At 40.9% G+C, this 26,997-nt stretch overlaps 1 protein-coding gene across 4 annotated transcripts; it reads left to right on the top strand.

The window, feature by feature from the left end:
- Atf7ip2 (activating transcription factor 7 interacting protein 2) lies at positions 1 to 26,997 on the top strand. Of its 4 annotated transcripts, none has more exons than XM_070003494.1 (11): positions 1 to 769; positions 11,123 to 11,930; positions 13,176 to 13,300; positions 14,996 to 15,130; positions 16,614 to 16,709; positions 17,732 to 17,880; positions 19,711 to 19,781; positions 21,280 to 21,341; positions 21,882 to 21,951; positions 24,252 to 24,337; positions 25,258 to 26,997. In XM_070003494.1, the coding sequence occupies exons 2-11, from the start codon at positions 11,126 to 11,128 to the stop codon at positions 25,675 to 25,677; spliced, it is 2,019 nt and encodes a 672-aa protein (XP_069859595.1). In that variant the 5' UTR covers positions 1 to 769; positions 11,123 to 11,125; the 3' UTR covers positions 25,678 to 26,997. The 4 variants fall into 4 exon arrangements, with proteins under 4 accessions (XP_069859595.1, XP_069859599.1, XP_069859597.1 ...); XM_070003496.1 differs by lacking the exon at positions 1 to 769 and adding an exon at positions 2,676 to 5,091; XM_070003497.1 differs by lacking the exon at positions 1 to 769 and having other exon boundaries at positions 11,123 to 11,144; positions 11,781 to 11,930.

Genomic DNA, 26,997 nt, shown 5'->3' with positions numbered 1-26,997 from the left:
GCCCGCGGGGTCCGGCGGCCAGGCCCCGGCCCGCCAGGGTCCGCGGGGTCCGGCGGGAGGCCGGCGACTCCCCCGCTCGTCCAGCCGCGGCACCCCGTTTACCGACCGACCCCCGGACTCGACAGAGCCCCCCCCCCCACGCCGACCGCACTCGGAGAGCGGCAGGCCTCCAGCTGGGCCTGCTCTGCGTTTCTCGAAGTTTCTGTGCGGGACGGTGGGGGGGGGGCCCTCAGGGATAACTCGGGGTGCCGGGCCCACGCCTCCGAGTCGGACACTTCTCAGGGGCCCCTCGAACACGACGGGTGGCGCCTCCATCCGCTGTTTGGTGTTCCATGTCGAGGTGCCGGTCCCGGGACTCGAACTCGGGGCCTTACCGCTCGCCGGGCTCCTTGGGCCCGTCTGATTCGCGGCTCTGAAGCCCCGGACGGCGGGCAAGCCGACGGACTCCCCCCCCACCGGCCTCCGTTCCGCGCGGCTCGACCCGCGGCGGCGCCTGAGGGGGAAGAAAACCTCCCCGGCCGCAGCCGCGCGCCCCGCAGTCGGCTTCCACTTGGCGCCTCTCCCCGCCCTCTCCGCACGCGGCCTCCTGATTGGCTGCGCGGCCTCCAGCTCGCGCTGCCATTGGCCAAGAGCCTGCGGGGGGCGTGGGCAGAGGGAGATTCACCCCCGGCGTCCGGAGCGCGGAGCGTCCTTTTGTCCGGCTGAGGAGCTCGACCCGGTGCGGCCAGGGCGGCGGCGGCGGCGGCGGCGGCGGACGCGGCCGGCGCAGGTACGCGGCGCTCGCGGCGGCGGGCCGAGTGGAGACCGAGCTCCGCGGCGAGGCGTCCGGCTGTGGCAGGAAGCCGTCCGCGGGGTGGTTCTTGGGTCGGAGGAGCGTTGGCGGGCCCCCATCGCGGACACCCCCGCGGACGGTTCCCGCTCTCCGGATAGCCTCGCGACTGGGCCCCCACTCCGAAGACCCGCCGCGAACGGTTTCCCCACCCGGAGACCCCGCGGCCAGGTCCCCGCCCCGAGGACCCCCGCGAGCGAGCGGCTCCGCACCCGGAGACGCCCGCGAACGGTTCCCCACCCCGGGGACCCTGGCGGGCTGTCGGGGTCCTTTCTGGCCGACGGCGGAGTATCAGGTACTAGGGGACTTGGTCATTCAAGGTGGAGTATCAGAGATACTAGGGGACTTGGTCATTCAAGGTGGAGTATCAGAGGTACTAGGGGACTTGGTCATTCAAGGTGGAGTATCAGAGGTACTAGGGGACTTGGTCATTCAAGGCGGAGTATCAGAGGTACTAGGGGACTTGGTCATTCAAGGTGGAGTATCAGAGGTACTAGGGGACTTGGTCATTCAAGGTGGAGTATCAGAGGTACTAGGGGACTTGGTCATTCAAGGCGGAGTATCAGAGGTACTAGGGGACTTGGTCATTCAAGGTGGAGTATCAGAGGTACTAGGGGACTTGGTCATTCAAGGTGGAGTATCAGAGGTACTAGGGGACTTGGTCATTCAAGGCGGAGTATCAGAGGTACTAGGGGACTTGGTCATTCAAGGTGGAGTATCAGAGGTACTAGGGGACTTGGTCATTCAAGGTGGAGTATCAGAGGTACTAGGGGACTTGGTCATTCAAGGCGGAGTATCAGAGGTACTAGGGACTTGGTCATTCAAGGTGGAGTATCAGAGGTACTAGGGGACTTAGTCATTCAAGGTGGAGTAGTCATTCAAGGTGGAGTATCACAGGTACTAAGGGATTTTAGTCAAATCAAGGTGGAGTATCAGAGGTACTAGGGGATTTTAGTCAATTCAAGGTGGAGTATCAGAGGTACTAGGGGACTTGGTCATTCAAGGTGGAGTATCAGGGACTTAGTCATTCAAGGTGGAGTATCAGAGGTACTAGGGGACTTTTAATCATTCAAGGCTGGGAGTGTAGTCTGAGTGGTTCAGTGCTTGCAGAAACCTCTAGTCAGACCCCTCACCCCGCGAAGAAGCAAAAAGGAATCTGCGAAAAAGCGCACATATCCATGCACCTCTGAGGAGATTTCCCCTGTAGGGGATGCTGTGAGTGGACCTCTTTTTTTTTTTTTTAATTTGCCAGGCCTGGGGCTTTGAATTCAGGGCCTGGGTGCTGTCCCTGAGCTTCTTTTGCTCAAGGCTAGCACTCTACCACTTGAGCCACAGCACCACTGTTGATGTGGTATTGAGGAATCGACCCAGAACTTCACTCAACCACTAAGCCACATTCCCAGGCCTGACCCCTTTATTCTGGTGATGATTAAAGAAAAACATGCAACAAAACCAATTTCTCGCGAGTGCAGTTTGGAGGATCAGATTCAACTGTGGGGCTAATAAGCAGAGGAAGCAACTAATTGCCATTCTGCTTTCCCATGCCACCATCTTAAATCTGCACAGTCAGGGCAACTCTTCTGAAAATGTGTATCATTGAGTTCTGGACTTGTATACCATTAATTTTGTTTTTGTTTTTTTTTTTTTGGGGTCCGGTTGTGGGGCCTGAACTCTGGGCCTGGGCGCTGTCCCTCAGCTCTTCAGCTCAAGGCTAGCACTCTTACCACTTCAGCCACAGCGCCACTTCCGGATTTTTTCTTTTTGCTTATGTGGTGCTGAGGAATCGAACCCAGGGCCTCATGCATGCAAGGCAAGTGCTCTACCACTGAGCCACCTTCCCAGCCCTATACCATTAATTTTTACCAAAAAAAGAAAATCGTTCTTCTTAACAATGCCTTGCCTTCCAACAGGACTGCTTCCTGTTCTCAAATTTCCCACTAAAAGCATCCCTACGATGGTTATCTCCACAGACTTGCATTCAATATTTGCCCTATCATTTACCCTGAGAGGAATTTGACACCAATTTATGTAAACTTATTCTAGACTGGAACTCAGTTCTGTTTTGTTGTACCAGTACTGGAGCTTGAACTCAGGGCCTCAAACTTAGGCATGTTTTTTTTTCCACTCAGGCCTGGCACTCTACCATTTGAGTACAGCTCCACTTCAGGTTTTTTTGTTGGTTATTTGGAAGTAACAGTCTCACGGACTTTTCGACCCAGGCTGGCTTCAAACTGTGATCCTCAGATCTGAGCTTCTCAGTAGCTAGGATTACAGGCATGAGGCGCCAGGTTCTTTAAACTGGTTTCGTTAGGATTTTGTCACACCTGTGGCTGCTTAGTGATCTGTGACATTCCTATTTGCAGAGGAAATGGAGATAAAACCTATTCAAAACACAAAAGAAGCATCTAAATGAAGCACCAAGTATATACACTGAATTCAGTTCTTGTGAGCTGTGCCTTTCATCCTAGCTTGCTTATACCTTACTCATTTTTAGAAGTGTTTGTGGGATCCAACCTCATTAATCTACTTAATTCTCAGTATTATCTCCACGTATCTGCAGACTATGTCAACACAAAATTGAGTTCTGTCACAACAGAAGAGCATGAGCAGTGTATTATTGAAAAGATGTATGTGGTCCATGGACTGCTGCAATCAGGATTCATCTTGAATTTTTCTGTTCTTGTTTTATCCACCTTGTACCTTGTATCAGTCTTTAGTACCACCATATGTCCTTATTACTGGAATTTCAGGTGTATGTCTCCATGCCCAATTTAAACTTTTGCCCAAATTGGCTTCCAGTGGTGATTCTCCCATTGGAAGAATTGTTAAAGAGATTATCTTTTCTTGTGTTGTTGGTTGTGGGGCTTGAACCCAGGGCCCAGGCATTGTCCCTGAGCTCTTTTGCTCAAGTGTAGCACTCTACCACTTTGAGCCAAAGCACCACTTCCTGTTTTTCTGGAGGTTAATCCGTGCCTGGATTGACTCGGAACCGCAGTCCTCAGATCTCAGCCTCCTGAGTAGCTAGGATTACAGGCATCAGCCACCAGTGCCTGGTTAAGAGAGATGGTCTTTAAACAATATTAAAAGAGTAATGGTAGGGCTGGGAATGTGGCTTAGTGGTAGAATGCTTGCCTAGCATGCATAAAGCCCTGGGTTCCATTCCTCACTACCACATAAACAGAAAAGGCCCGAAGTAGTGCTGTGGCTCAAGTCGTAGAGTGCTAGCCTTGAGCAAAAGAAGCTCACGGACAGTGCCCAGGCCCTGAGTTCAAGCCTCAGGACTGGCAAAAAAACAAAGGAGTAATGGTTGAAGAAATGATAATATGTACTATTGTAATCAATTTAGGGAAGACCAAGGTTAGGGTGATAATTCCAGTACCAAGGTTAGGTTGATAATTCCAGTACAAAATACTGTGTAAGAAAGAATTCCAGCTCCTCATTAGGATCTAGCCCAGTTCCATAAAATAGAGGGCTAAAGTGCCAGTCAAGTGATAAAGTGCCTTCCTCCACCATTTGTAAGGACTTGGGTTTAAACCATAGGCTATCATAGATAAAAACAAACAACAAGAGTTGGGGACAACTCAATTGGTAGAGGGCTTGTCCAGCATCCGTATGGCTTTGGTTTTAGTCCGTATCATTTAAATGAATGAATGGATGTGGGAGTGTATTTAACAGGTTTTTAGAAAATAAGTTGCTGAAATTAGTTTAAGATAATTGCCAGTAGGCATTGAAGAGTCTGGCAAGTAACACCTGTATTTCATTAGAACACTTTTACTCACTTTGTACTAGTACTTAGATAAACTTTGCTAATGTAACAGCAACGTTCTCCTAGTGTTTATATAATGCTGCTGTTATTAGTCCATGGAATAATTTGTGTTCCTGGGATTAACTGTTACATGGCACAAATGGGTCTCTAAAAAGGTCTTATTTGTTGACCATTACCTATTACGGCATTTGTCTCTGTAATCCTAACTACTAAGATCTGGAGGATCTGTTTGAAGCCAGCCCGGCAGAAAAATCTGTGTGACTCCATCTCTAAAAATAACTAGCAAAAAGTCAGGCTGGAAGAATGCTTCAAGTAGTAGAGCACCAGCTGTACACGCAAGTGGAACAAGCACGAGGCCCTGAATTAAGAGCCTGAAAAGAGAAAAATGGGCTTTTATTTCAACACTTGAACAAGAACAACCAATCAAAACCAGAGTGGAAAGGAATAATGACAATGATGAAATGGAACACTGTTAATACCAAGCTAACAAGGCAGAGTAAGTGCTTTGAAAATTTCACTAAACTATCACAAAAGAAAAGCAGCACTGTCGGTTGTAAATGTAAATAGAGACTACTATGAAAAATTTATGCTGATAAATCTGAAATTGAAGAATAAAATTAACAGTAAGATAGATAAAATGTGAATGGTTATATCTATTTAAAAATTCAAGCTGGGTGCCAGTGGCTCACCCCTGTAATCCTAGCTACTTAGGCTACGATCTGAGGATCACAATTCAGAGCCAGCCCAGGTAGGAAAGTCCGTGAGACTCTTAACTACCCAGAAAAAAAACAAAACAAAACAAAAAACAGAAGTGGCGCTGTGGCTCAACTGGTAGAGAACTTGCCTTGAGCTGAAGAGCTGAGGGACAGTACCTAGACCCAGAGTTCAAGCCCCATGACTGGAAAAAAAAAAAAAGAAAAAAAGTTCATCCAGGTATAGGTGACTCACACCTGTTGTAATCCTAGCTACTTAGGAGGCTGAGATCTGAGGAGTATAGTTTGAAGCCAGCCAGGGCAGGAAAGTCCACAGGACTCTTACTTCCAATTAACTAGCAAAAAGCTGGAAGTGGATGTATGGCCCAAGTGGTGGGGCCTTGAGCACAAAAGGTCAAGCACAGCACCCATGTGCTAACTTCAAGCCCCAGAACTGGCATAAAGTGAGGTTTGAGCAGAAAAAACAAGCGAGGGTGAGTTCAAGGCCAGGTACCAATATGTATATATGCGTGCACGCGCGCGAGTGCGCACGCGTGCGCGCGCACACACACACACACACACACACACGTGCACAAAGCCATATGACATCCCCTAACCCATATGGCTTTTAAAACAGATAGAGTATGTTGGGCAGGTACACAGGATCAAGGATAATTCTTGTCCCGGGAAAAATTAAGTGGGAGAGCACATGGTTTCATCGTGCTTCTCAGAATCACGTGCAATCTAAAACTTCATCCATGTCTAACAGCTATAATCTTACCTACTCAGAAGGCTGAGATCTGAGGACCAGGGTTCAAAGCCAGGAACGTCCATGAGACTCTTATCTCCAATTCACCAGAAAGCTGGAAGTGGAGTTGTGGCTCAAGTGTTAAAGCACTAGCCTTGAGCCAAAAGAGCTAGTGACAGCACCCAGGTCCTTTGTTCAAGCCCCAGGATTGTCACAAAAAGAAAACAACAGCCAGGTAATTGCTGACTCACATCTGTAATCCTAGCTACTCAGGACTCAGATCTTAGGAAGCCAAATGGAAGCCGACCCAGGCAGGAAGGTCTGTGAGATTCTTATTTCCAATTAACCACCAAAAAATAAATAAAAACCAGAAGTATAGCTGTGGCTCAAGTAATTGGTAGAGTGCCCAGGCCTTGAGTTCAAGTCCCAGTGCTGGCACAAAAAAAAAAGTGTATCATTTACTTCTGGGATTTTCTATTTCGTATTTTTAGACTAGGTATAAGAAAAGGTCAAATGCATAGAATTTTAACATTACTAGAAAATTTCCAAACAAAAAGCTATACTAGAGATATGGTTCAAGTGGTAGATCACCAGCCATGAGCACAAAAGCTGAGCAAAAAATGTTAGGGGGTGAGTTTAATGCCCAATACAAACAGAGAAAACAAAGTGGAAATATGTGCTTTTCTCAGATATGGAAAAGATAAAGCCCTGATACTGGAGTTTCCAGTAAAGGCATTAAGACCAAAAAAGAAACAGGATTGGCAAGAAAGCAATTGTGACACAATTACCTAGGTAGACTATCCTGAAGAACTATTAGACATCATTAATTAGTTGAAGTTGTAAACATTTTAAACAATTGCTTTGACCTGAGTATCTCCTATTCCTAATCTCTGCTACTTGGGAGTCATGTATATCTTGAAGAGCACTTTTTAGCAAAAAGATACTGAGACCCAATCTTAACCAGTAGCCACACCTTGTGGACTGTCTCTGTCTTCAGCTTTGCTGAAGTGTAAAATTAGATCATGCTCCAAGCAAACATGAGCATTTATCCAAAAAATGACTTTAAAAAGGCCTTAGCTCAAATCTCAGGTGGTAGCAAAAATGAGGCCCTAAATTCAAACCTCAAATACCAAGAAGGAAAACAAAACCAAAAAATTAAATTTTAATGCAATTGAATTGGGTTTAAAAATGATACCACTTAACACCATTAAAAAAGAATCTAATACAAAGAATCTAATACAATGTGCTGTTACTTTTAAGTGTATTAAACCAGCCTTGGATCTCTGTGATAAAAGCAACCTGATACTAGTGAATGATTTTTTAATTGTTGAATTTGGTTAGCAAGTATTTTATCTAGGCGATTTGGCTCTATGTTACATGGAAAAGATTGGTCTATAATTCTCTCTTGGTTGGGTCCCTGTCTGGTTTTGGGGTTGTGTGGCTTCATAGAATGTTTGGTAGTGACTTCCCTTTCTATTTTATGGAAAAGTTTCTTTAAAGTTCTTACAGAAGTCAGCTGTGAATCCATGGAGACAGACTTTGTTGGGAGACTATTATTGCTTCAATATGAGTCTATTTAATTGGTTTGTATTTGGTTCAGACTTGGCAACTGGCATACCTCTTGAAATTTATTCCTTAAGTGAAATAACTCAGAATTAGAGAGATAAACAACACATATTGTCTCCTTATGTGGAAGTTAGATGCAAATTATAAACATGAAATCATAAACGGGGCTATACACAGAGTGAGGAATGCTAGAGGAAGACCGTAATGATGTAACTCCTTAAACAACTAATAAGCACTTTAACAAATGACTACCAGAAAGCTAAAACATGTTTTGTCGGGAAGGGGGGATGTCAAGAGGAATAGAGGCAGATGAATAGAGAAGTGAGGGTGAATACAGTCATTATAGTCAGTGTGTGTGTGTGTGTGTGTGTGTGTGTGTGTGTGTGTGTGTGTGTGTGTGTGTGTGTGTCTGTGTCTGTGTCTGTGTGTGTGTGTGTGGCTATAGGGCTGGGAAGGTGGCTCAGTGGTAGAGTACTTGACTTGCATGCATGAAGCCCTAGGTTTGATGCCTCAGCACCACATAAGCAGAAAAAGCTGGAAGTGGCATTATGGCTCAAGTGGTAGGGTGCTTGCCTTGAGCTGAAGAGCGCCGGAGGGACAGTGGCCAGGCCCGGAGTTCAGTTCCCATGATGACAAAAAAAGAAGGGAGCCATATGAATGGGAATGGGAAAGGATAGGGGAGAACAGTGGAATGGCTGACATTGATAAAGATGCATTGTGCTTTTAATCTACCTTGTTGAACTGAAACTTTTCTACAGCTACTTAAAATTCTATATTGTACATACATATGCATGTATTAATACATCTTAGAATAAGGTTCAGAGTCAAGCCTCTATAAACAAATCTGAGACCCATTTCTAATAATCTGGGGAAAAAAACAGAAGTGAAGGTGTTCCTAGTGTAAGAAAGCAAGCCACACCCAGCAAGAGCAGCAGGCCTTGAGTTTTTATGCCCTGAGTTTTTATGTGTGTATGTGTGTGTGCATGCACACACACAAACACTCCTAATCCCTAGGGCAATTAAAATATACAGGAAAAGGAATGAGACATTGAGCAAAGTATAATTGGAGAGAGAAAAAAATGGATCTCTCCCCCCCCTCCTTCTGTCTTGGGCTGGGAAAGTGGCTTAGTGGTAGAGTGTCTGCCTAATATGCATGAAGCCCTGGGTTCAATTCTTCAGTACCACATAAACAGAAAAGGCTGGAAGTGGCACTGTGGCTTACGTGGTAGAGTGCTATCCTTGAGCAAAAGAAGCGCAGGGACAGTGCCCAGGCCCTGAGTTCAAGCCCTAGGACTGGCAAAAAAAAAAAAAAATCAAGTCCCCATAAACTTTTAGTGACCACAACTAAGTACATAAGGGAAGCACTGACAGAATTGAAGGAGGAAATACAATTGACTGATGATGCACTAGTTTCACAGTTGGTAAAAACTAGCCAGATTAGCACAAAAATCACAAGACTCAAACACTTCAACTAGACTTAGGAGTGACATCTTGTCAACACTCAGCCCATCACCGGCAGAATGAACAATTTTTGTTGGAGACAAGATCTCATTTGTGTTTCTCTTTTTGAGAAATGGTTTCTCTGTAGTACAGTCTGGCCTGAAATTCAAATTTCTTAGCATTCCAAGTGCTGAGGTCATGGTACTAATAACCATACCTGGCAGAATACACAGTATACTGGTGACAGTATTTTTCCATAAGAAAGACATTGCAGGAAAATACCATAGTCCACTATAAAGTCCAGGCTGGCCTTGAACTCATGAAAAACTCATCTCAAATTCCCAAGTGTTGGTATTATAGATGTCTACCACCATATCCAGCTTCTGTTATACATTTCAAGGTACCAATGCACAAATTTGTCCAAGAAGCAGAAGGAACAATTCACAAATCATACTTGAGGCCAGTATTATCATGATACCAAAAGGAGACGTCACAAGAAATGAAATTTCAGAGCAATCCCTCATGATTCTAGAGGGGAAAATATTAGCAATTTGAGAACAGAAGTGTAGAGGAGGGATTTTTGTATCATCACATGAAATGAGATTAATTGTAGGAATGCAAGGTTGGTTTTCCACCCAGTCATGTCAGTCCATGGTCAGTATAGTAGAGAACAAAGTATATGTTTTGTATTTACAAGAGGTTTGTCAAGATATAACACTATTAGTTTAGGAGTATCTTAGTTGCCAATTAAGCCAGTCATGATTGGTATTATCCCGGCTATTTCTGTACCTGCAAAAAAGAAAAAAAAAAATGGAGTATGGGGGAGTAGCTTACCAATAGAGAGCTTTCATACCTTGTCAAGGGTCTGCTTTTGGTCCCCTGAATTAAAAGACAAAGTTGCCAGGTGTGGGGCACACGCCTGTAGTCCTAGCTATTTAGGAGGCTGAGATTTGAGAATCACAGTTCAAAGCCAGCCCAGGCAGAAAAGTCCATGAGACTCTTACCTCCAGTCAACTATCAGAAAACCAGAAGTAGCACTATGGCTCAAAGTGCCTTGAGCAAAAAAGGTCAGGAACAGTGCCCAGGCCCTAAGTTCGAGCCCCATAACACCAAAAAGAAAAAAGTTGATGAATGTATTATTATGTATGCTTACATAAGTGTATATATAGAGACACGTACATCTCTCAGCCATGCTCATCTGTTTTCTTTCTGGGAAATAAAGAATTTCTTGAAGACACAATGTAGTCATATAGGAAAAATTCTGTAGGTAGATTAGAATATTCGTTGGTACTATTTGGTTTTATGTCATTTCTACATGTCAGGTCCTATGGTGGTATTGAGAGTTTGAACTCAGGCTCTGTGCTTGGTGCTATATTTGAGAGACACAACCTCAGTTCCTTTGGTTTAGGCCTCCCAATCTCTTCCTGTCAAGTAGTTGAGATTACAGGCATGAGCTACCAAACTTGAGCACTTGTCAGGATTTTTTAATATGATTTATTGTATTTACTTATTTTGTCTATTCATCTCAACCTTAGGATCTTAACAAATCTTGTAAATGTTCCTTATCTAGTGATTTTTTTAAAATAAAAGATATATAAAAGCTTGAAGTATGAAATGAAAAAGTTATTCGGGTGGTTTTGGATAGTTTATTGACATCTTAAGTTTTAGGATCTGTCTTATGTTCATTAAAGATTTTGAGACTTACATATTATTAAATTAGCATGCTCTTTGACCTGATATCTTGTGAATCTTCATGCTTTCTTATTCCTGACTAGTGGTAATTCCTCCTGTACTACCACTAATTTTGGAAATTTGGCCTTAAGAAAGCTTGAGAAAAAGGAGCTACTGTTTGTAGAAAAATGTAATGATATACAGAGTACGTTATGAACATATGAAACTTAATCTTTTTTTTTTTTGCTAATTGATAATAAGAGCCTCACAGACTTTTTTGCCCAAACTGTCTCAGATCTCAGCCTCATGAGTAGCTTGGATTACAGGCATGAACCATTCATGCCCACCTGTCAATGAATAATTTTGATTCAGTGAAGAAATACATTTAAATGCCATATCTTAAATTCTAGGATATGAAGATGGCAAGTCCAGGTAAAATTAAACAGAAGATATTAAAAGCAAAAAAAACAATGCCTGTAAGTTGCCGGAAGCAAATAGAGGTCCTGAATAAGCCAAGAAATGTTGACACTCTGAAGAAAACTATGGGGAATAATAGTCCAACTGGTAATGAGAATTTAAGTACTGTGGTTATAAATAGCAAATACAGGCATTCTGAACATGGTAGTTTCTCACTGGAGTCTAACAAAAAACTAGTATTTTCACAGAAAAATGTGCACCCTAAGAATATACAACCACTAGAAGAAGTTATTGATTCAGAAACAAGATTGGAAAGTGTTGCTGCCCAAGTCACATGTCGTTATCAAAAGCCAAGAAAAGCAATAGATTCCCTCAGCAAATTATCTGTACAGGAGACAAAACCTTCACAGAAAACACACAAAACTCATTGTAAAGACCAGGCAAATGGAACAAAATCCATTTTTGAATATGAAGAGAATTATAATAAATCTACTTGCTGTCCTCCTGCCGTATTGAGTGGTATAGTTCAAAACACCTTGGATAATGAGAGAAATGATAAAATGATTTCCAATTTAAAAAGAAACTCCAATTCAGAGTCTCATGAGAAAAGGCAAAATGGCATTTTAAGTGTAGATTCCTGTTTTGTGCCAGCTGAGAAAACACCTAACCTGGTCAGTTCAGTCAGCACCAGCAACTATGCTGCTTCCAATTCGAAGACTGAAGAACCCTGTAGACCCCATACTGTCAACATTTCAAATTGTAAGCCTGCAGACTCATCACTTGACACTGTTTGTATTAACAGTAAGTATTTACATTTGAATCTGTTGGTGAAATTAAAAGTCAATTTCCTTTGAGAAATTTTGAAGCTCAAATATACAAGTAAGGAATGTACCACAGGACAGTAAAAGATGACAATCACCTAAAAGTATTTTGTTTGTGGACTTTGTTGCTGGTGGCGGTTGGTGGTGGGTGGGAGTAGTGGTAGTGGTGGTGGTGTGTGTGGGTTGGAGTCTAGGGCTTGAACTCAGGGCCTGGACACACTCATTTGGCTTTTTCATTCGAGGCTGGTACTCTTACCACTTCAGTGGTAAATCTCATTAAAATAGTAAGGTATTTACATTTGCTATTGAAGTGGATTTAACAGATGAGCCCCTCAAAATCATTTGGTTGATAGGAAAGACATCAGTGTTTCTCACTGGATACTCAAGGCTCATTTGCCTGTAGGGAGAATTTTGTATAGTCCTCAGATGATGTTATAAGTATCCAAATGGCCCATGGTAAATAGGTCCCTGACCCTTGACGTAGAAAATATCAATTTCATAGGATTTTTATTTAGTTTACCAAAGTAGTCATTTGATAACATAAATTTCAAATTCCTTAAAAATAAGATCACTTACTAAGAATATGTTGGCCTAAGTATCTGTTTATAAGAATACTAGAGGATTTATTGGTTGTGTCTTTTTTCTTTTGATTTGCTTTTCCTTTTTTGAAAGGATCTCTGTCATCTCAGTCCTCCTGCATCTGCCTCTACATCACCGTATTCAGCTGTTATGTATTATGTAAAAAGTATTTTTTTTTGTCGGCTGTGGGGCTTGAACTCTGGGCCTGGGTGCTGCCCCTCAGCTCTTCGGTTCAAGGCGAGCGCTCTACCACTTGAGCTACAGCTCCACTTCCTGTTTTCTAGTGGTTATTGGAGATAGGAGTCTCACGGTCTTTCCTGCTCAGGCTGGCTCTGAACTGCAATCCTCAGATCTCAGCCTCCTGAGCAGCTAGGATGACAGGTGGGAGCCACCAGCACCCAGCTTTATGTAAAAATTATGAAAGGAGTATATCTGCCACCAGAGCTATCCCTAAGTTAGCCCCCATTTAAAAAACAAGCAGTTTGTAGAGTTGTTTTTATGTAGATACATTCTTTTTTTTTTTTTTAAACAAAAATGCTACTGTCATTTATTTGGCTTATCTTTTTACTTAATGGGGCCATAAATTAAGAGAATTCCTATTTCCTTCTTTAGAAGGAATCTTATTGCTGATCTTTATCTCCTCCAGGCCATAATCAAAAGAAGAGGATGTTTTCAGAAAACAAAGAAAATGTTAAACGCATGAAAACTTCAGAGCCAATTAATGGAAATAATTGTGTAGCTCTGGATAAGCAGACAGCAATACTAGAACTGGTAAATTGATGGGGCTTAAATACGTGCTTCAGATACTTGGTTTTGATAAGTAAAAAATATGAGAAGTTGGCTGATTTTTTTATAGTGACATAGTAGAGATGACTAATGGAATTAGAGCATTAGTTTTTATGCAACGGTCTCATTATCACCTTATTTGTTATTTAAAAAAATTATAAGCCAGTTGCTTGTGGCTCACACCTGTCATGCTAACTACTCAGGAGGCTGAGATCTGAGGGTGACAGCTTGAAGCCAGCAGGTGCAAGAAAGTCTGAGACTCTTATCTCTTCTAAACTAAAAAACAAAAACAAAACCTCCAGTGGTAGAGTACTCATCTTAAGCACCGAAGTCCAGGGAAAGTCCCCAGGCTCAGAGTTCAAGCCCTACAACTGGCAAAGAACTTAGCTATCATCATGCAGCAAACATTTATTGATCCTCTACCAATCAGTAGACAAGGGAAAAAACCTGAATTGTAACTTCTCAAAGACCATGTAGTTTGTTGATGGTAGATCTCAAATTGTGTGATCTCTTTAACTGTAGATCATCCAACATTTGCACTGGGCTCTGTTTTTCATAGGAGAGCTCTTTTTTAATGAAATACTAGCTTTCAATTATGGTCATTAAAAAAGAGACATGTAATATAATCTCATAGTTATGTGTGATATATTATAGAACAATCAGGATGTTAAAAAGCTAAAGCAGTCAAAATAAATTTCATTTGTAACTTGTCTATATAAATATTGGGTGTGTTCTATTGATTTTCTCATTTTCCAAAACTTAATGATATATAATAATATAAATAAATACAGACATAAAAGTAACGTGCAATTTTTCATTATAGTAATGAGTACATTTCTTTTTTGGGGGGTGGGGGTCCGGTCGTGGGGCCTGAACTCTGGGCCTGGGCGCTGTCCCTCAGCTCTTCAGCTCAAGGTTCGCGCTCTACCACTTGAGCCACAGTGCCACTTCTGGCATTTTTCTTTATGCCTATGTGGTGCTGAGGAATCAAACCCAGGGCCTCATGCATGCAAGGCAAACGCTCTACCACTGAGCCACCTTCCCAGCCCCATGTGTACATTTATCAAGCATTGTTACCTCCTCCTTTGTTTCCCCTTACTATCCCTTCCCATCCCCCACCCCCAATTCGTTTTTCGACATAATGTCTTGTATATCTCATTGTTGCAATGGGTCTACCTTCCCCTCCACAAATTATACCTATATCAAATACAGTGAGAAACAGGGGTTATACCATGGAGGAGGGACATACAAAGCAACAAAGAAATCATCTTATAAATATGTTAGAAACAACAGCAAGAAAGAAAAAACATTTGAGTCCTTATCTTGGGCTTCATTTTGCCTAACATCAACTTATCTGACCATTTCTGCTTTTCTCAGATATATACTAGTTATTGCAAACAAGGGAATCTATGGGACCTATGTTTCTTTGGGCCTGGCTTACTTCACTTAATATGATTTTTTCCAAGTCTTTCCATTTCCTAACAAATGGGGTCAATGTCATTCTTTCTGATGGAGGCATAGAATGTCTTGATCCATTCATCTACTGAGGGGCATCTGGTTGGTTCCATATCTTAGCTATGGTAAATAATGACAGCTATTTTTAAAAGTAGGAAATAAAATTGCTCTTAAAACTGAAACCTGGAAGTGTTTTGTGTTTTATTTTGTTTTTAATGATTCTAGGTCAGACATGTGATTCGACAGGAGGTACATAGTATAGATTACAAACTATTTGATAGCAAACTGAATGAATTGAATGACCGAATTGGGAAGACACAGTGCAAGAGTAAACATGAAGCATTAGCTGTTCAACTCTTCGTAAGTCTCTAATTTTGTTTTAAAACATGAATTTGGGATCCTGAGATATAGCTCAGTATTACAGTGCTTGCCTGAATTGCGTGAAACCCTGAATCCGATCCTTAGCACTGCTTGGATCCCAATAAAAATAGAACTTGGTAGTGTCTTATGAAGGACAAGTAATTAAAGGAACTTCGAAATTTGATTCCTGGGCACAGGACTTATTTAAGTTTGCATTGAGAATAGAGTTTATTATTGTCAGCTGCTTATTGTCTCTTGAGAAATACTCTTAGAACTATTAAGAACTCTACATCTCTTGATGAGCTCAGCCTGGTTGGTAGTTTTTCAATTTTAATATATCTTTTATTAGGACGTCAGTAACTTGTTACAAATGCTCTAGGAAATTTTTTTATTTTACTCTTCTGGGGTTACTTGCTGATTTGTGTTAAAAGTTTTTCACAGCCATGTACTGGTGTGTCATGCCTGTAATCCTAGCTACTCTGGGGGCTAAGATCTGAGGACAGGGTCTAAGCCAACCCAGGCAGAAAATCCCCCCATGAAATTCCACCAAAAAAACAGAAGTGGGGGCATGGTTCAAGTGGTAGATTACTTGCCTTGCTTGAAAGAGCTAAAGAAAACAGCACCTAGGCCCTGAGTTTGAGCCCCACAATTGGCACCAAATAAAAAAAGTTTTATATTTTATCTTTCATTCATTATGTATCCAGGATGGCCTTGAACTCTTATTTTTTCTTTCTTTCTTTTTTTTTTTTTTTTTGTCAGTCATGGGGCTTGAACTCTGGACCTGGGCACTGTCCCTTAGCTCTTCAGCTCAAGGCCAGCCCTCTACAACTTGAGCCACAGTGCCACTTCCCGGTTTCTGATGGTTTATAAGAGTCTCACAGACTTTCCTGCCCGGGCTGGCTTTGAGCTTTGATCCTCATATCTCAGCCTCCTGAGAGCTAGGATTATAGGCATGAGCTACAGGCACCCAGCTGGCCTTGAACTCTTGATCCTCTTCTGCCTCCCTTATGTGGACGTGAAATCCCAGTCTCTTCCACTCTTGAGTATCTTGCAAGCACAAAAATCCAATTTAAGTCTTTTTTTTTTTAATGTCAACTCTCCATATCTGTGGATTCTGCAGTTGTGTGTGAATTTCATGGTGAAAGAAAGTAGTACCATGGTGCTTTCAAATTGCAGTGAACAGGCTAACTTAGTTGTCTAGTGCATTATGAAGTTTCTCATTTCTAACGTCATCTAAAAGATTTGGGACTAGTTACTTAAAATGTCTTATCATTTTACTTTTTATGTGTTCCATTATTACTCAAGTTTTAAAAAGAAAAATATACATAGATTGAAATATTCAGGTAAAAATGTGTGCCAATTGAACACCTGCAATCTTCTGCTGAGTAGATACCTAAGTATCACAAGATTTTTTTAGCAAATTATTTTTCCTGTACCTCTCTTTAATACTGTGGTTTGATAGTTAAATTTTTCTTTGTTCCAGGAGAAAATATCACGATTAAAGAGACGTATTAAAACAGTATTACATCAGATAAATTGTCTGGAGCCAGAGGCATTGTCCAGTACCACAGCACATGAGGTTGGTGACTCTTAAGTAGGATTATATAAGATGAATATATTGCTAGGCAAAAAGAGAATCTTTAAAGAATATTAGTATATTTTTAGTATATATTTACTGATTATTACTATATACTATATATAATGCACATATATATAAAACCATATAACTATTTCTTCCAATGTTTTAACACATTTTTCAGATAAAATATGCTTATCGAATATATATCATTTCAGAATTCTGCCTTAATGTGTCTACTTTATTGTTCATGCTATCCACTATTGTGCTATCAGTAGATTCTTATAAATTGGTTAATGTATACATATATTTTAAGTGCTATAAGTGTGAACTGAATGTTTCAGCCACAGTTTTCAACAAGTTCACCAGGTAAAAATGTGGTCTTTATTAGAAGTATAACTTAAATAAAAATGTTTCGTTTTGTTTTGGTTTTAGGTTTGATGTGGGGTGGCGGTGGGTAGGTGGTGAGAGGCAGAAGTATTAGTACCTGGGCTTGAACCCAGGGTCTGGACACTGTCCCTTAGCTCTTTCACTTAAGGTTGGTACTTGAACCATAGTTCCACTTCCAGTGGTGGTTTTGTTGGTTAATCAGTGAAAAGAGTCAGATTTGTCTGTGGCTGCTAGCTTTGAACCACAATCCTGATATCATCCTTCTGAGTAACTAGGATTATAGGCATGAGACGTCAACACCTGGCTTGTTTTGTTATTTTCTAGTTCCTGAAACTTAAGCTAATAGAACTAAAATGTTTCCTAATGACCTGGGTGTTAATTTTCTCTCCTTTTCATGAAAGCTAGAAAGTTATTACTTTGTTGTTCATTAAAATTCATTTTGGCAGAGAATATTCATCAGCCATAATAACTACATAAAATCTTAAATGTACATATAAATACATGTAATTTAAATACCTATAATTTAATATTTTGCCATACATAGGCAAGAATATTTTGAGAGTATTTTCTATGAAATTTCACGTATAATTAGTTTTACCCTCCACTCAACTGCTTTTCCTTCATGCATTTATTAGACTTCAAAGGCAGAAACTATGACTTTGGGTGAGAATCAAAAGTCAGTTGATAATCCAAATGAAAGAACAACTTCTGTGAACTGTGCACCTGTTAAAGCAAGTAGAAGGATGAATTCACCGCCAGATTGTGTGGAGTTCGTTCCCAAAAGGTAGGCATTTCTGTTAAAATGCATAATTTTTAAAATCTAAACATATGATTATAAATAGAGCCATTTCTCAATGAAGCAAGATAGCCGAACAGTTCATCTTCGCAGGAACACTTTTGCTTCCTTGTGAAGGAAATTGGTTCTCTAAAGCCATTATTATTGTTTTAATGACTAACAGTGTGAATGGGTCAAGTCATGAGTTGTCTTAGTATTTCCCACATCTGGTAAATGATTAATGAAACATTCATTCAGTTCCTTTCATGTTGAAAAAAAGTCGTACCATGGTGCTTTCAAACTTCAGTGAACATGTTAACTTAGTTGACTAGTGGGTTATGAAGTTTCTAATTTCTAATGTCCTCTAAAAGACTCGGGACTACTTAAAATGTCTTACCATTTTACTTTTTATGTGTTCCGTTACTGCACAAGTTTTAAAAAGAAAAAAATACGTAAACAAATGTAAATGAATAAAACAATAACATTGTTTCAGGAACACTGCCTTTCCTCTCCCTAATTACTGCTCATCCCCAGATGCAGTAAGACAATGGAGAAATGTTTCACATCTATGCATTCTCAGTAGATTCTTGGTATCTGGGCATTTCACACATAGAACTGACTCTTCACAAGCTTTCCTGATCATTCCATGATGCTGATGTTCCTATTTTGGTTCTGAGGCAAGAAGCTTCCGTGAAGCAGCTGCTGTGGTGCAGGCAGAGTCAGATCTCTGAGTCTTTGTAGCACTCAGGGATGTTTTTTGCATGTTCTCAAACATAAAGTAACAAAGATTGAAAACAGTGTTCTATTGGTAGAAATGAAAAAGTGAAGACCTTTTTTTTTTTTTTTTTTTTTTTTGGGTCCAGTCGTGGGCCTGAACTCTGAGCCTGGGCGCTGCCCCTCAGCTCTTCAGCTCAAAACTAGTGCTCTACCACTTGAGCCACAGCACCACTTCCAGCTTTTTTTTTTTTTTGCTTATGGATGCTGAGGAATCAAACCCAGGGCCTCAAGCATGCAAGGCAAGCGCTTTACCATGAGCCACCTTTCCAGCCCCGTGAAGACCTTTTTTTAAAATAGCACTGTATACCCTTGTTTGAGACATCAAGATACTAAGTTTGAGTCCCAACTAAAAAATGAGAAAAGAATAAAACCAGCCTTGTAAGGATTGGAAGAATGGCTCACTTGGTAGAATGCTAACCAATGAACGAAAGTGTCAGATATGGAGATCAAGTTTCCATCTCAGATCTATTTAAAAAAAAAAAGAGAAAAGAGACAGCAAGAATGAGAGAATATAGAATGCAGTAAAGTGGAAGAAAGGAAGGTCCATGAGACTTCATATCCAATTAGCTAGGAAAAGGCCAGACAGGAATTGTGGTTCAAATGGTAGAGCATCAGGCATAAGCATGCTGAGCAAGCGCAAAGCTTTTGAGTTCAAACCTCAGTATCAGCTAAAAATTAAAGGATTCATAAAGAAGGAGTAAGAACCCAGTACCTATGTCTCAGGCCTGTAATCCTAGCTATACAGCTACACAGGAGGCTGAGATCTGAGTTTTGAAGGCAGCCTGGGCAGGAAAGTGGCAAAAAAAAAAAACAAAAGCAGAACTGGAGCTGTGGCTCAAGTGGTATAGAGCATTCACCTTGAGCAAAAAAGCTCAGGGACAACACCAAGTCCCTGAGTTTAAGCCCTAGGGCCCACAGAAAAAAATTTCAGTTAAACAAAATGTTAATTAAAACATGTTATGAAATATTAACTTGGAGAAGAATTGTAACTACTAATTACATGTTTACAGCCTACTATTGCATGTTTAGTTTATTTCCATTTTTTTTTTTTTACCATTTTAGTAACGATGATGTTATGTTGATTTCTGTGGAGAGTCCTAATATAACAACTCCAGTTACATCAGATCCAACAGGTATCTTAAGTTAATTGGAATATAACCTTATCAAATAGAAACCTTAAATATTTAAAACAATGAGTATCTTTTTAAAAACTGCAAAGTCCACTCCAATGTTCTGATTTATACATACACCTCAAGAAATGATACCTTAATATAATTGACATTCTCTTTTAAATTTGTTTATTTATAATCTTTCATTTCTTTATTGTTTGTGTAATTATTTTATGATTTATTTGCATAATGGTTTGCATGTGCTTTGTTTTTAATTATTTGTTGGTGGTAGTGGTGGTTTGTTTTGTCTACAAGTTATCTTCTTTAGAAGGAAACAAAAGGATCTAGGCTAGGTCTTTTGGGGGGGGGGGGGAGTGTCCAGTCATGGGGCCTGAACTCTGGACCTGGGTGCTGTCCCTCAGCTCTTCAGCTCAAGGCTAGCGCTCTACCACTTAAGCCACAGCGCTACTTCCGGCTTTTTTCTTTTTGCTTATGTGGTGAGGAATCAAACCCAGGGCCTCATGCATGCAAGGCAAGCGCACTACCACTGAGCCATCTTCCCAGCCCTAGGCTAGGTCTTAATGAGATCTTATCTAAATACAGCATCCTACCTCAGCTTCCTGAGTAATTACAATATGTGACACCGTGGCCAGCCTTAGGATATCATACACTCTTATTTTAGACCTAAAAGTTTGTTCATTACTTCTGTGGATTTTTTTGTTGTTGTTTTTTTGTTGTTGTTGTTGGTCATAGGGCTTGAACTCTGGGCCTAAGTGCTGTCCCTCAGCTCTTCAGCTCAAGGTTAGCACTCTACTACTTGAGCCACAGTTTATTGGAGCTTCACAGCCTTTCCTACCCTGGCTGATTTTGAACCTCGATCCTCAGATCTCAGCCTCTTAAGTAGCTAGGCTTACAGGCATGAGCCGCCGGCACCCAGTATTACTTCTGCTTTTTAAACTTTACATTTCTAGTGCTCTAGTTCTTCTATTTTTAAATCATCATCTTGCTTGGTCCAGTTTCTTACCTGAAATTCCCTATTTTCGTTTTATGTTTTAGATGTATTAGAATGTTTGGACCTTAATTTCAGGAAGCTTTGTTGCACTTAACAAAGCTACTTAATTGTCTCCATAGTTTTAAATCAGTGAGGTAGAAGCAAACACAGTGGGTGGCTTCCTACTGGTCCCAGGAAGAAAGTATGACAGTCTATTTGAAAGCTACCTTGAATAAGGCCTTGTTGCAATTCCAAGCTTATTTTATTCAAATACTAAAATAATTTTCAGATGAATTTTCAAAAAGAGAGATACAGAATTATGCAAAATAAAATATTTTTTACCTCAAATTAACTTTTTTTATACTAGACTGTCAAATTCTGTCTATCTAGTCATTTCAGTTACGCAATCAACAGTTAATTAGCATCCCCATTGTTCCTGTGTCTCAGCATCCATATATTCTGAAGTCCATAAATATTTAATAGCTCAATAATCTTGCCAAATGTATTCATACTTTAATAATTTTCTTTCAGATATTAGAAAAATTACATCAAACAATTCCAGCAACTCATCTAATGATGAAATTCAAGTTAGGGTGGGTAACAATTACACTGTCTTTGAACATTGCTCATTTGAATATGTTAGAACCAGGATCTTTGTTATTAATGCATGTGAATGACTTAGTTTTGTCATTCATTCACTGGCTGTTTCCTGAAAGTGGAGTTCGTTGTCTCCTGGGACACAGTGGAGTAGTTCCAAGTTCCAAGCCAGCATGCACATTGAAAACCACATAGCAGATAAATATACTTCCCAACCAGGCTCGTGTACCAGATCCATTACAGTCTTTGTTGCCTATTCAAAAGCTATGAAGTAATTTTAAGAACTTCTCTTCTATAGTAGTGCTCAATTAAGCTATAAGAATGTGCAATTTCTAGCTTTTAAATGTTCATTTAGAACTTAGAGAGGGGGTAGCTCAGTGATAGAGAAATGGGTCACATTCAAAAGGCTCTGTGTTTCAGACTCAGCATTAAGAAACAAAGGTTTATAAAAATGTACATGTGTTTCACTTTTTAAAAACATTTTCTGCTATTAAATCAAACCCAAGTTACTTGTTTTTTGTTTTACAACTGTTTAGGCTGTCAGGAAGAGGAAGCTTGGTTTTGTTATTGACTTAACATCAGAAGACCTGTTCAACAGCAACACAGGTAAAGGATTTTTAACTCTTTTTTAAGAAAAGGGGAAGCGTAAAAACTTAAGATGCACTGATCCCATTTTTGAAGCCAAAGTGTGTCAGGTGCATATCAAAATTCTGTACAGTTGTATGAAGTGTAGACTCACGTGACTGCCCCACAAAGTACAGAGCTGTTCCATTGCCACAAGGTCCCTGACACATACCCTTTATTCCACCCATTCCTTATCATGATCCTTAACCCCTGACAACCACTAATGTGTATTTCCTTGTAAATGTTATATACGCCAGGCACAAGTGGCTCATGCTTATAATCCTAGCTACTTGGGAGGCTGAGATCTGAGGATTGCAGTTCAAAGTGAGCCCAGGTGAGAAGGTCCATGAGAGTCTTATTTCCAATAAATTCAGAAAAAGCTGGAAGTGGCTCTGTGGCTCAAGTGGTAGGTGCTAGCTTTGAACAAAAAGCCCAGAGACAGCTCATAGGCCCAGAGTTCAAGCCCCAGATCAAATATTATTTCAAATGAAATAAAATTAAAATTAAAATTTCATTTAAAAATGAAATAAGCCCCTGAATTCAATAATTTGGCCTCAAATGATCAAGTCTCAATGGAGAAACCCAAATAATAGGGGGAAAAAAATCAAGGCAACAAGTTGCCTCAAACATCCATATCAATAAAATCTGAGTGTACACGTAAGGGCCCCTAGATCACCATTATAAGGCCAAACCTGAGCCGTGGGTATAGGAGAAGAGGTGTAAGCTAAAGGTATATATAGCAGATACAATAATAGCTGCAATCCTAACCAGTCACAACAGAGGTCATTTGGGCACAGGAAGCTTTCAGAAGATCAAAACCACAAGATCATTTAAGAAATACCCTCTACACATACTATGCTGAAAGCACGAAATATACAGAATAAAGAAGGTTAAATGTTGCAAGAGAGAAGTGACAAATCACATATAAAGACAAACCTACTAGAATAATAGAGTTGTCATGAGAAACTAAAACCAAAGAAGAAATGAAAACAATGTTCCAAGCTCTGAAAGAAAATAGTTGTCAGGCTGGGAAGGTGGCTCAGTGGTAGAGTGCTTGCCTTGCATGTATGAGGCCCTGGGTTCGATTCCTCAGCACCACATAAGCAAAAAGAAAAAAAAAGCTGGAAGTGGTGCTGTGGTTCAAGTGGTAGAGCGCTAGCCTTGAGCTGAAGAGCTGAAGGACAGCGCCTAGGCCCAGAGTTCCGGCCCCACGACCGGACCTCCCCCCCCCCCAAAAAAAAAAAATAGTTGTCAACTTTTATTTGTATATTCAGCAAAACCATCTTTCATTATCGAAGAATAAAAACCATCAAAAATGAAAACTAGGCTGGGCTCACACCTGTAATCCTAACTATTTAGGAGGCTGAGACCTGAGGATCAAGGTTCAAAGACAGCCCATGCAGTAAAGTCCATAAGGCTCTCATCTTCCAGAAAACTGGAAGTGGCACTGTGATTCAAAAGGGTAGAGTGCTAGACTTGAGCTAAAGAGTTCACAGGCAGTGCCTAGGCCCAGAGTTCAAGCCCCATGACTGACAAAAACAGAAGGAAAGAAAAGAAAACTAGCTGGGCACTGGTGGCTCATGCCAGTAATCCTAGCTACTCATGAGGCTGAGATCTGAGGGTTGTGGTTTGAAGCAGGGATAGCCAGAAGTGGGGCTGTAGCTCAATGTGGTAGAGCATTAGTTGTTGTTAGTGGTGGTGGTGGATTGTTTTTGTTTTTGTTTTTTTGTGTATGTTTTTTTGTCATGGGGCTTGAACTCGGCGTGGGTGCTATCCCTCAGCTCTTCAGCTCAAGGCTAGCGCTCTACCTTTGAACCACAGCAAATACTTTGTGCCCTTTGGAATAACTTTGCCAGAGTCAGGGTCTTGTTTTTTTTTGTTCAGTCTTGGAATATACTAAGCACCTGAATATGTAGGTATGGTCACTTGGGAGATAGCTGCTCTGTTTTCTTATTGTAAATGTTGTACCTTATGAGAGAATGTAAGATTTAAGACTACAATAGTGCTTAGGTGCTTTTAATCAAGCTATTCATTAGTTGTATATCTCTGGATGCCTAGCTGCTTTTTCCATCCTTTATCTGGTCTCTCCTGTGTAATAATGACTTTATTATGGTTTTAATTCTAACAGATGCTTATTTGTGGTTTATTTTCTGGAAATCAAACATAAGGCCTTATTGCATGGTAGGCAAGTGCTCACCACTAAACTAATCCCACCACCACCACTACCCCTGCCCCACCAAGCCCTAAGTTTTTCTTCTTAAACTTTGTATGTTTCTTCACAGAAATTCCAGAAGTCACCCTTGGGTCTTCTCACAAATCTGTTTCAAACTCAGAAGAAAAGACTTCAATGGCCAAAAATGGAACTGAGGTATGCTCTTTATAGGATCTTCATTCTATGTTGAGTGGGAAGGGATTGTTACACTGTCTGGTGTACACTGTGCTGGTTCAGGGCCTAGGTGCTGTCCCTGAGCTTCTTTTGCTCAAGGTTGGCACTCTACCACTTGAGCCACAGTGCCACTTCTGGCTTTTTCTTGTTTCCTTTTTTTTTTTTTTGGCCAGTTCTGGGGCTTCAACTCAGGGCCTGGATACTGTCCATGAGCTTCTTTTGCTCAAGGCTAGCACTCTAGCCATGGTGCTACCTCTGGCTATTTATGTGGTGCTGAGGAATCGTACCCAGGGCTTAATGCATGCTAGGCAAGCACTCTACCACTAAGCCACATTCCCAGCTCCCAGCTTTTTCTGTGATTAATTGACAAAGAGAGTCTCATGGGCTTTTCTGCCCAGGCAGGCTTTGAACCATGATCCTCAGATCTAAGCCTCCTGAGTAGCTAGGATTACAGGCATGAGCCTTAATAGCAATTTAAAATGTGTTCTTATGAGCCTACTTGTTCACACATGTAAAATAACTCAGATAAATTTTCCAAAAGCTACAGAAATGAAACACATTTCTTGTCTGGCACATTAAGAAATTTCATTTTAAAAGTAAATAGCCACTGTTGAGAGGGTGAAGGGAAATGGCTACTTAAGCCCTGACAGTTTACACAGGCATGAGACATGTACTTTAACCACATTCTGGATTAGTGACCATTTACACTATGAAAACCTTCACTTCCTTTGATGGTATCCTCATGCTGAAGCATGAATTCAGCTTCATAGCCTCTTGAAATCACCTTTATAAAATTTTTGTAAAAAGGCTGAAAAATGGGAACTAGATTAGTAACCACTGTGATTGACTACTCAGGACCCGCCCAATGAGCCTGCTAAACCTCTTCACAAATGTGCCTTTAGAATTTAGATGCCTTTGAGCACCTGCCACCTCTCCCAGAAGCACCATTACCGCTCCCTGAGCTGGCAGACAAGAGCCGAGACACACTTCCTCCCCAGAAGGCTGAGCTGAAGGTGAAATGGGTGCTGAAACCCCTGGGCATTGCCCTGACTTGGAATATCAGCAAGATCAACCCCAAGTGTGCTCCCGTGGAGAGCTACCACCTCTTCTTGTGCCATGAAAACGCCAACAGTCAGCTGATTTGGAAGAAGATTGGAGAAATTAAAGCTTTACCTCTCCCGATGGCCTGCACTTTATCTCAGTTTCTGGTTTCCAACAAATACTACTTTACTGTGCAGTCCAAAGATATTTTTGGGCGATATGGACCATTTTGTGATATAAAATGTATTCCTGGGCTTTCTAAAACCCTTAAGAGTCTTTAGGCTATGTATTCCATGTTGTTTTCTTTTTTCATATTTGTTGTTTACAGTGTTGCTGTGATACTCTTTGTTATTTTGCTGGGCCAGTTCAGACCGAACCCTTTTATGGAAATAGTTTTCCTTCCCATATTGTGAGTTGTAGTTTCATGATCTTCTAATTTACATTCAGTACATTCTCCAGTGTATATGTTCTCAAGCATACATGACTGTGAACCATGTTGCTATGTTCTAATTCCTTTGATGCCTATGGTGCTGCTACTTATGTGACCTGCTAAGGGTCAGGGTTTTTGTTGTTGTTGTTGTTTGTATATTTATTTAAAAAACAATCGCTGGGCACCTGTCACTCATATCTATAATACTAGCTACTCGGGAGGCTGAGGTCTGGAGATCACAATTGGAAACTAGCCTGGGTAGGAAAAGCCACAAGTGGAGCCATGGCTCTGAGTTCAAGTCGATTAACATATCCTTCTCTACCCCAGAAAAGCTAGAGTCAGCCCTTCACTGAGGCCAGATCGTGCCTGCAGTACATCTTCAGGAAGATTCATGCAAATGTCTTCCTATACTGTTTCAGTTCTAAGAGGGCTGCAGATTTGGGCCCTTTCTCTTTATTTATTTATTTCTTTTTTAAAATTAATTTAATTTTATTGTAAAGGTGATGTACACAGGAATTAGTTACATAAGTAAGGTTATGAGTACATTTCTTGTTGAACAGTATTATCCCCTCCCTCCTTTTCTCACACTTTCTACTCCTGCAACTCCCCCACCCCACCTTGTTTTTTGTTTTTGTTGGCTATGACAATCATTTTAGGGAATAGTCTGGAGGATTTGTTTATATGGTTATGTATAAAATTTGTTAAACATGGTGTGCTTTGCACACAAAAATATTGTCATAAAAACATTGTCTAGCCTGCTGTTTCAGTTGTGAAGTTATCGTCCTTAAGATTTAAGGGTTTAATTTGCTGAATGTTACCCTTTGCAAATTTCCTGGTTGTCAGCATTATCAGCAAACAAAACACTGAAAGGGGCTTAGTGGATGAGTTTCACACAAGGCCCTTCCCTAGGGAACACTGAAGGAAGTACACATGACCCAAGCCAGGGCGTGTGAACAGAAACTTGAGAAGTTGTAAAGGTCCAAGGGAAAGAAACTTTCTGGATAGTAAGTAGCTAGAATGTTGAGAAAACTAAATGAGAAGTTTGGAAGAGGACATTCTTTCCTGGAACAAAGAGAAGGATCTGAGACTTAGAAAGTGAACAAGAAATGATTTTTCATTGGTATTTTGTGAATGCCTCTGTATCTTGTCATAAATAAAGTTATTTTTGTCA

Source organism: Dipodomys merriami, unplaced genomic scaffold, assembly GCF_024711535.1.
Source record: "Dipodomys merriami isolate MVZ:Mamm:240054 unplaced genomic scaffold, mDipMer1.0.p SCAF_60, whole genome shotgun sequence".
NCBI classification, from domain to species: domain Eukaryota; kingdom Metazoa; phylum Chordata; class Mammalia; order Rodentia; family Heteromyidae; genus Dipodomys; species Dipodomys merriami.
This window is presented reverse-complemented; position numbering and strand designations above follow the sequence as displayed.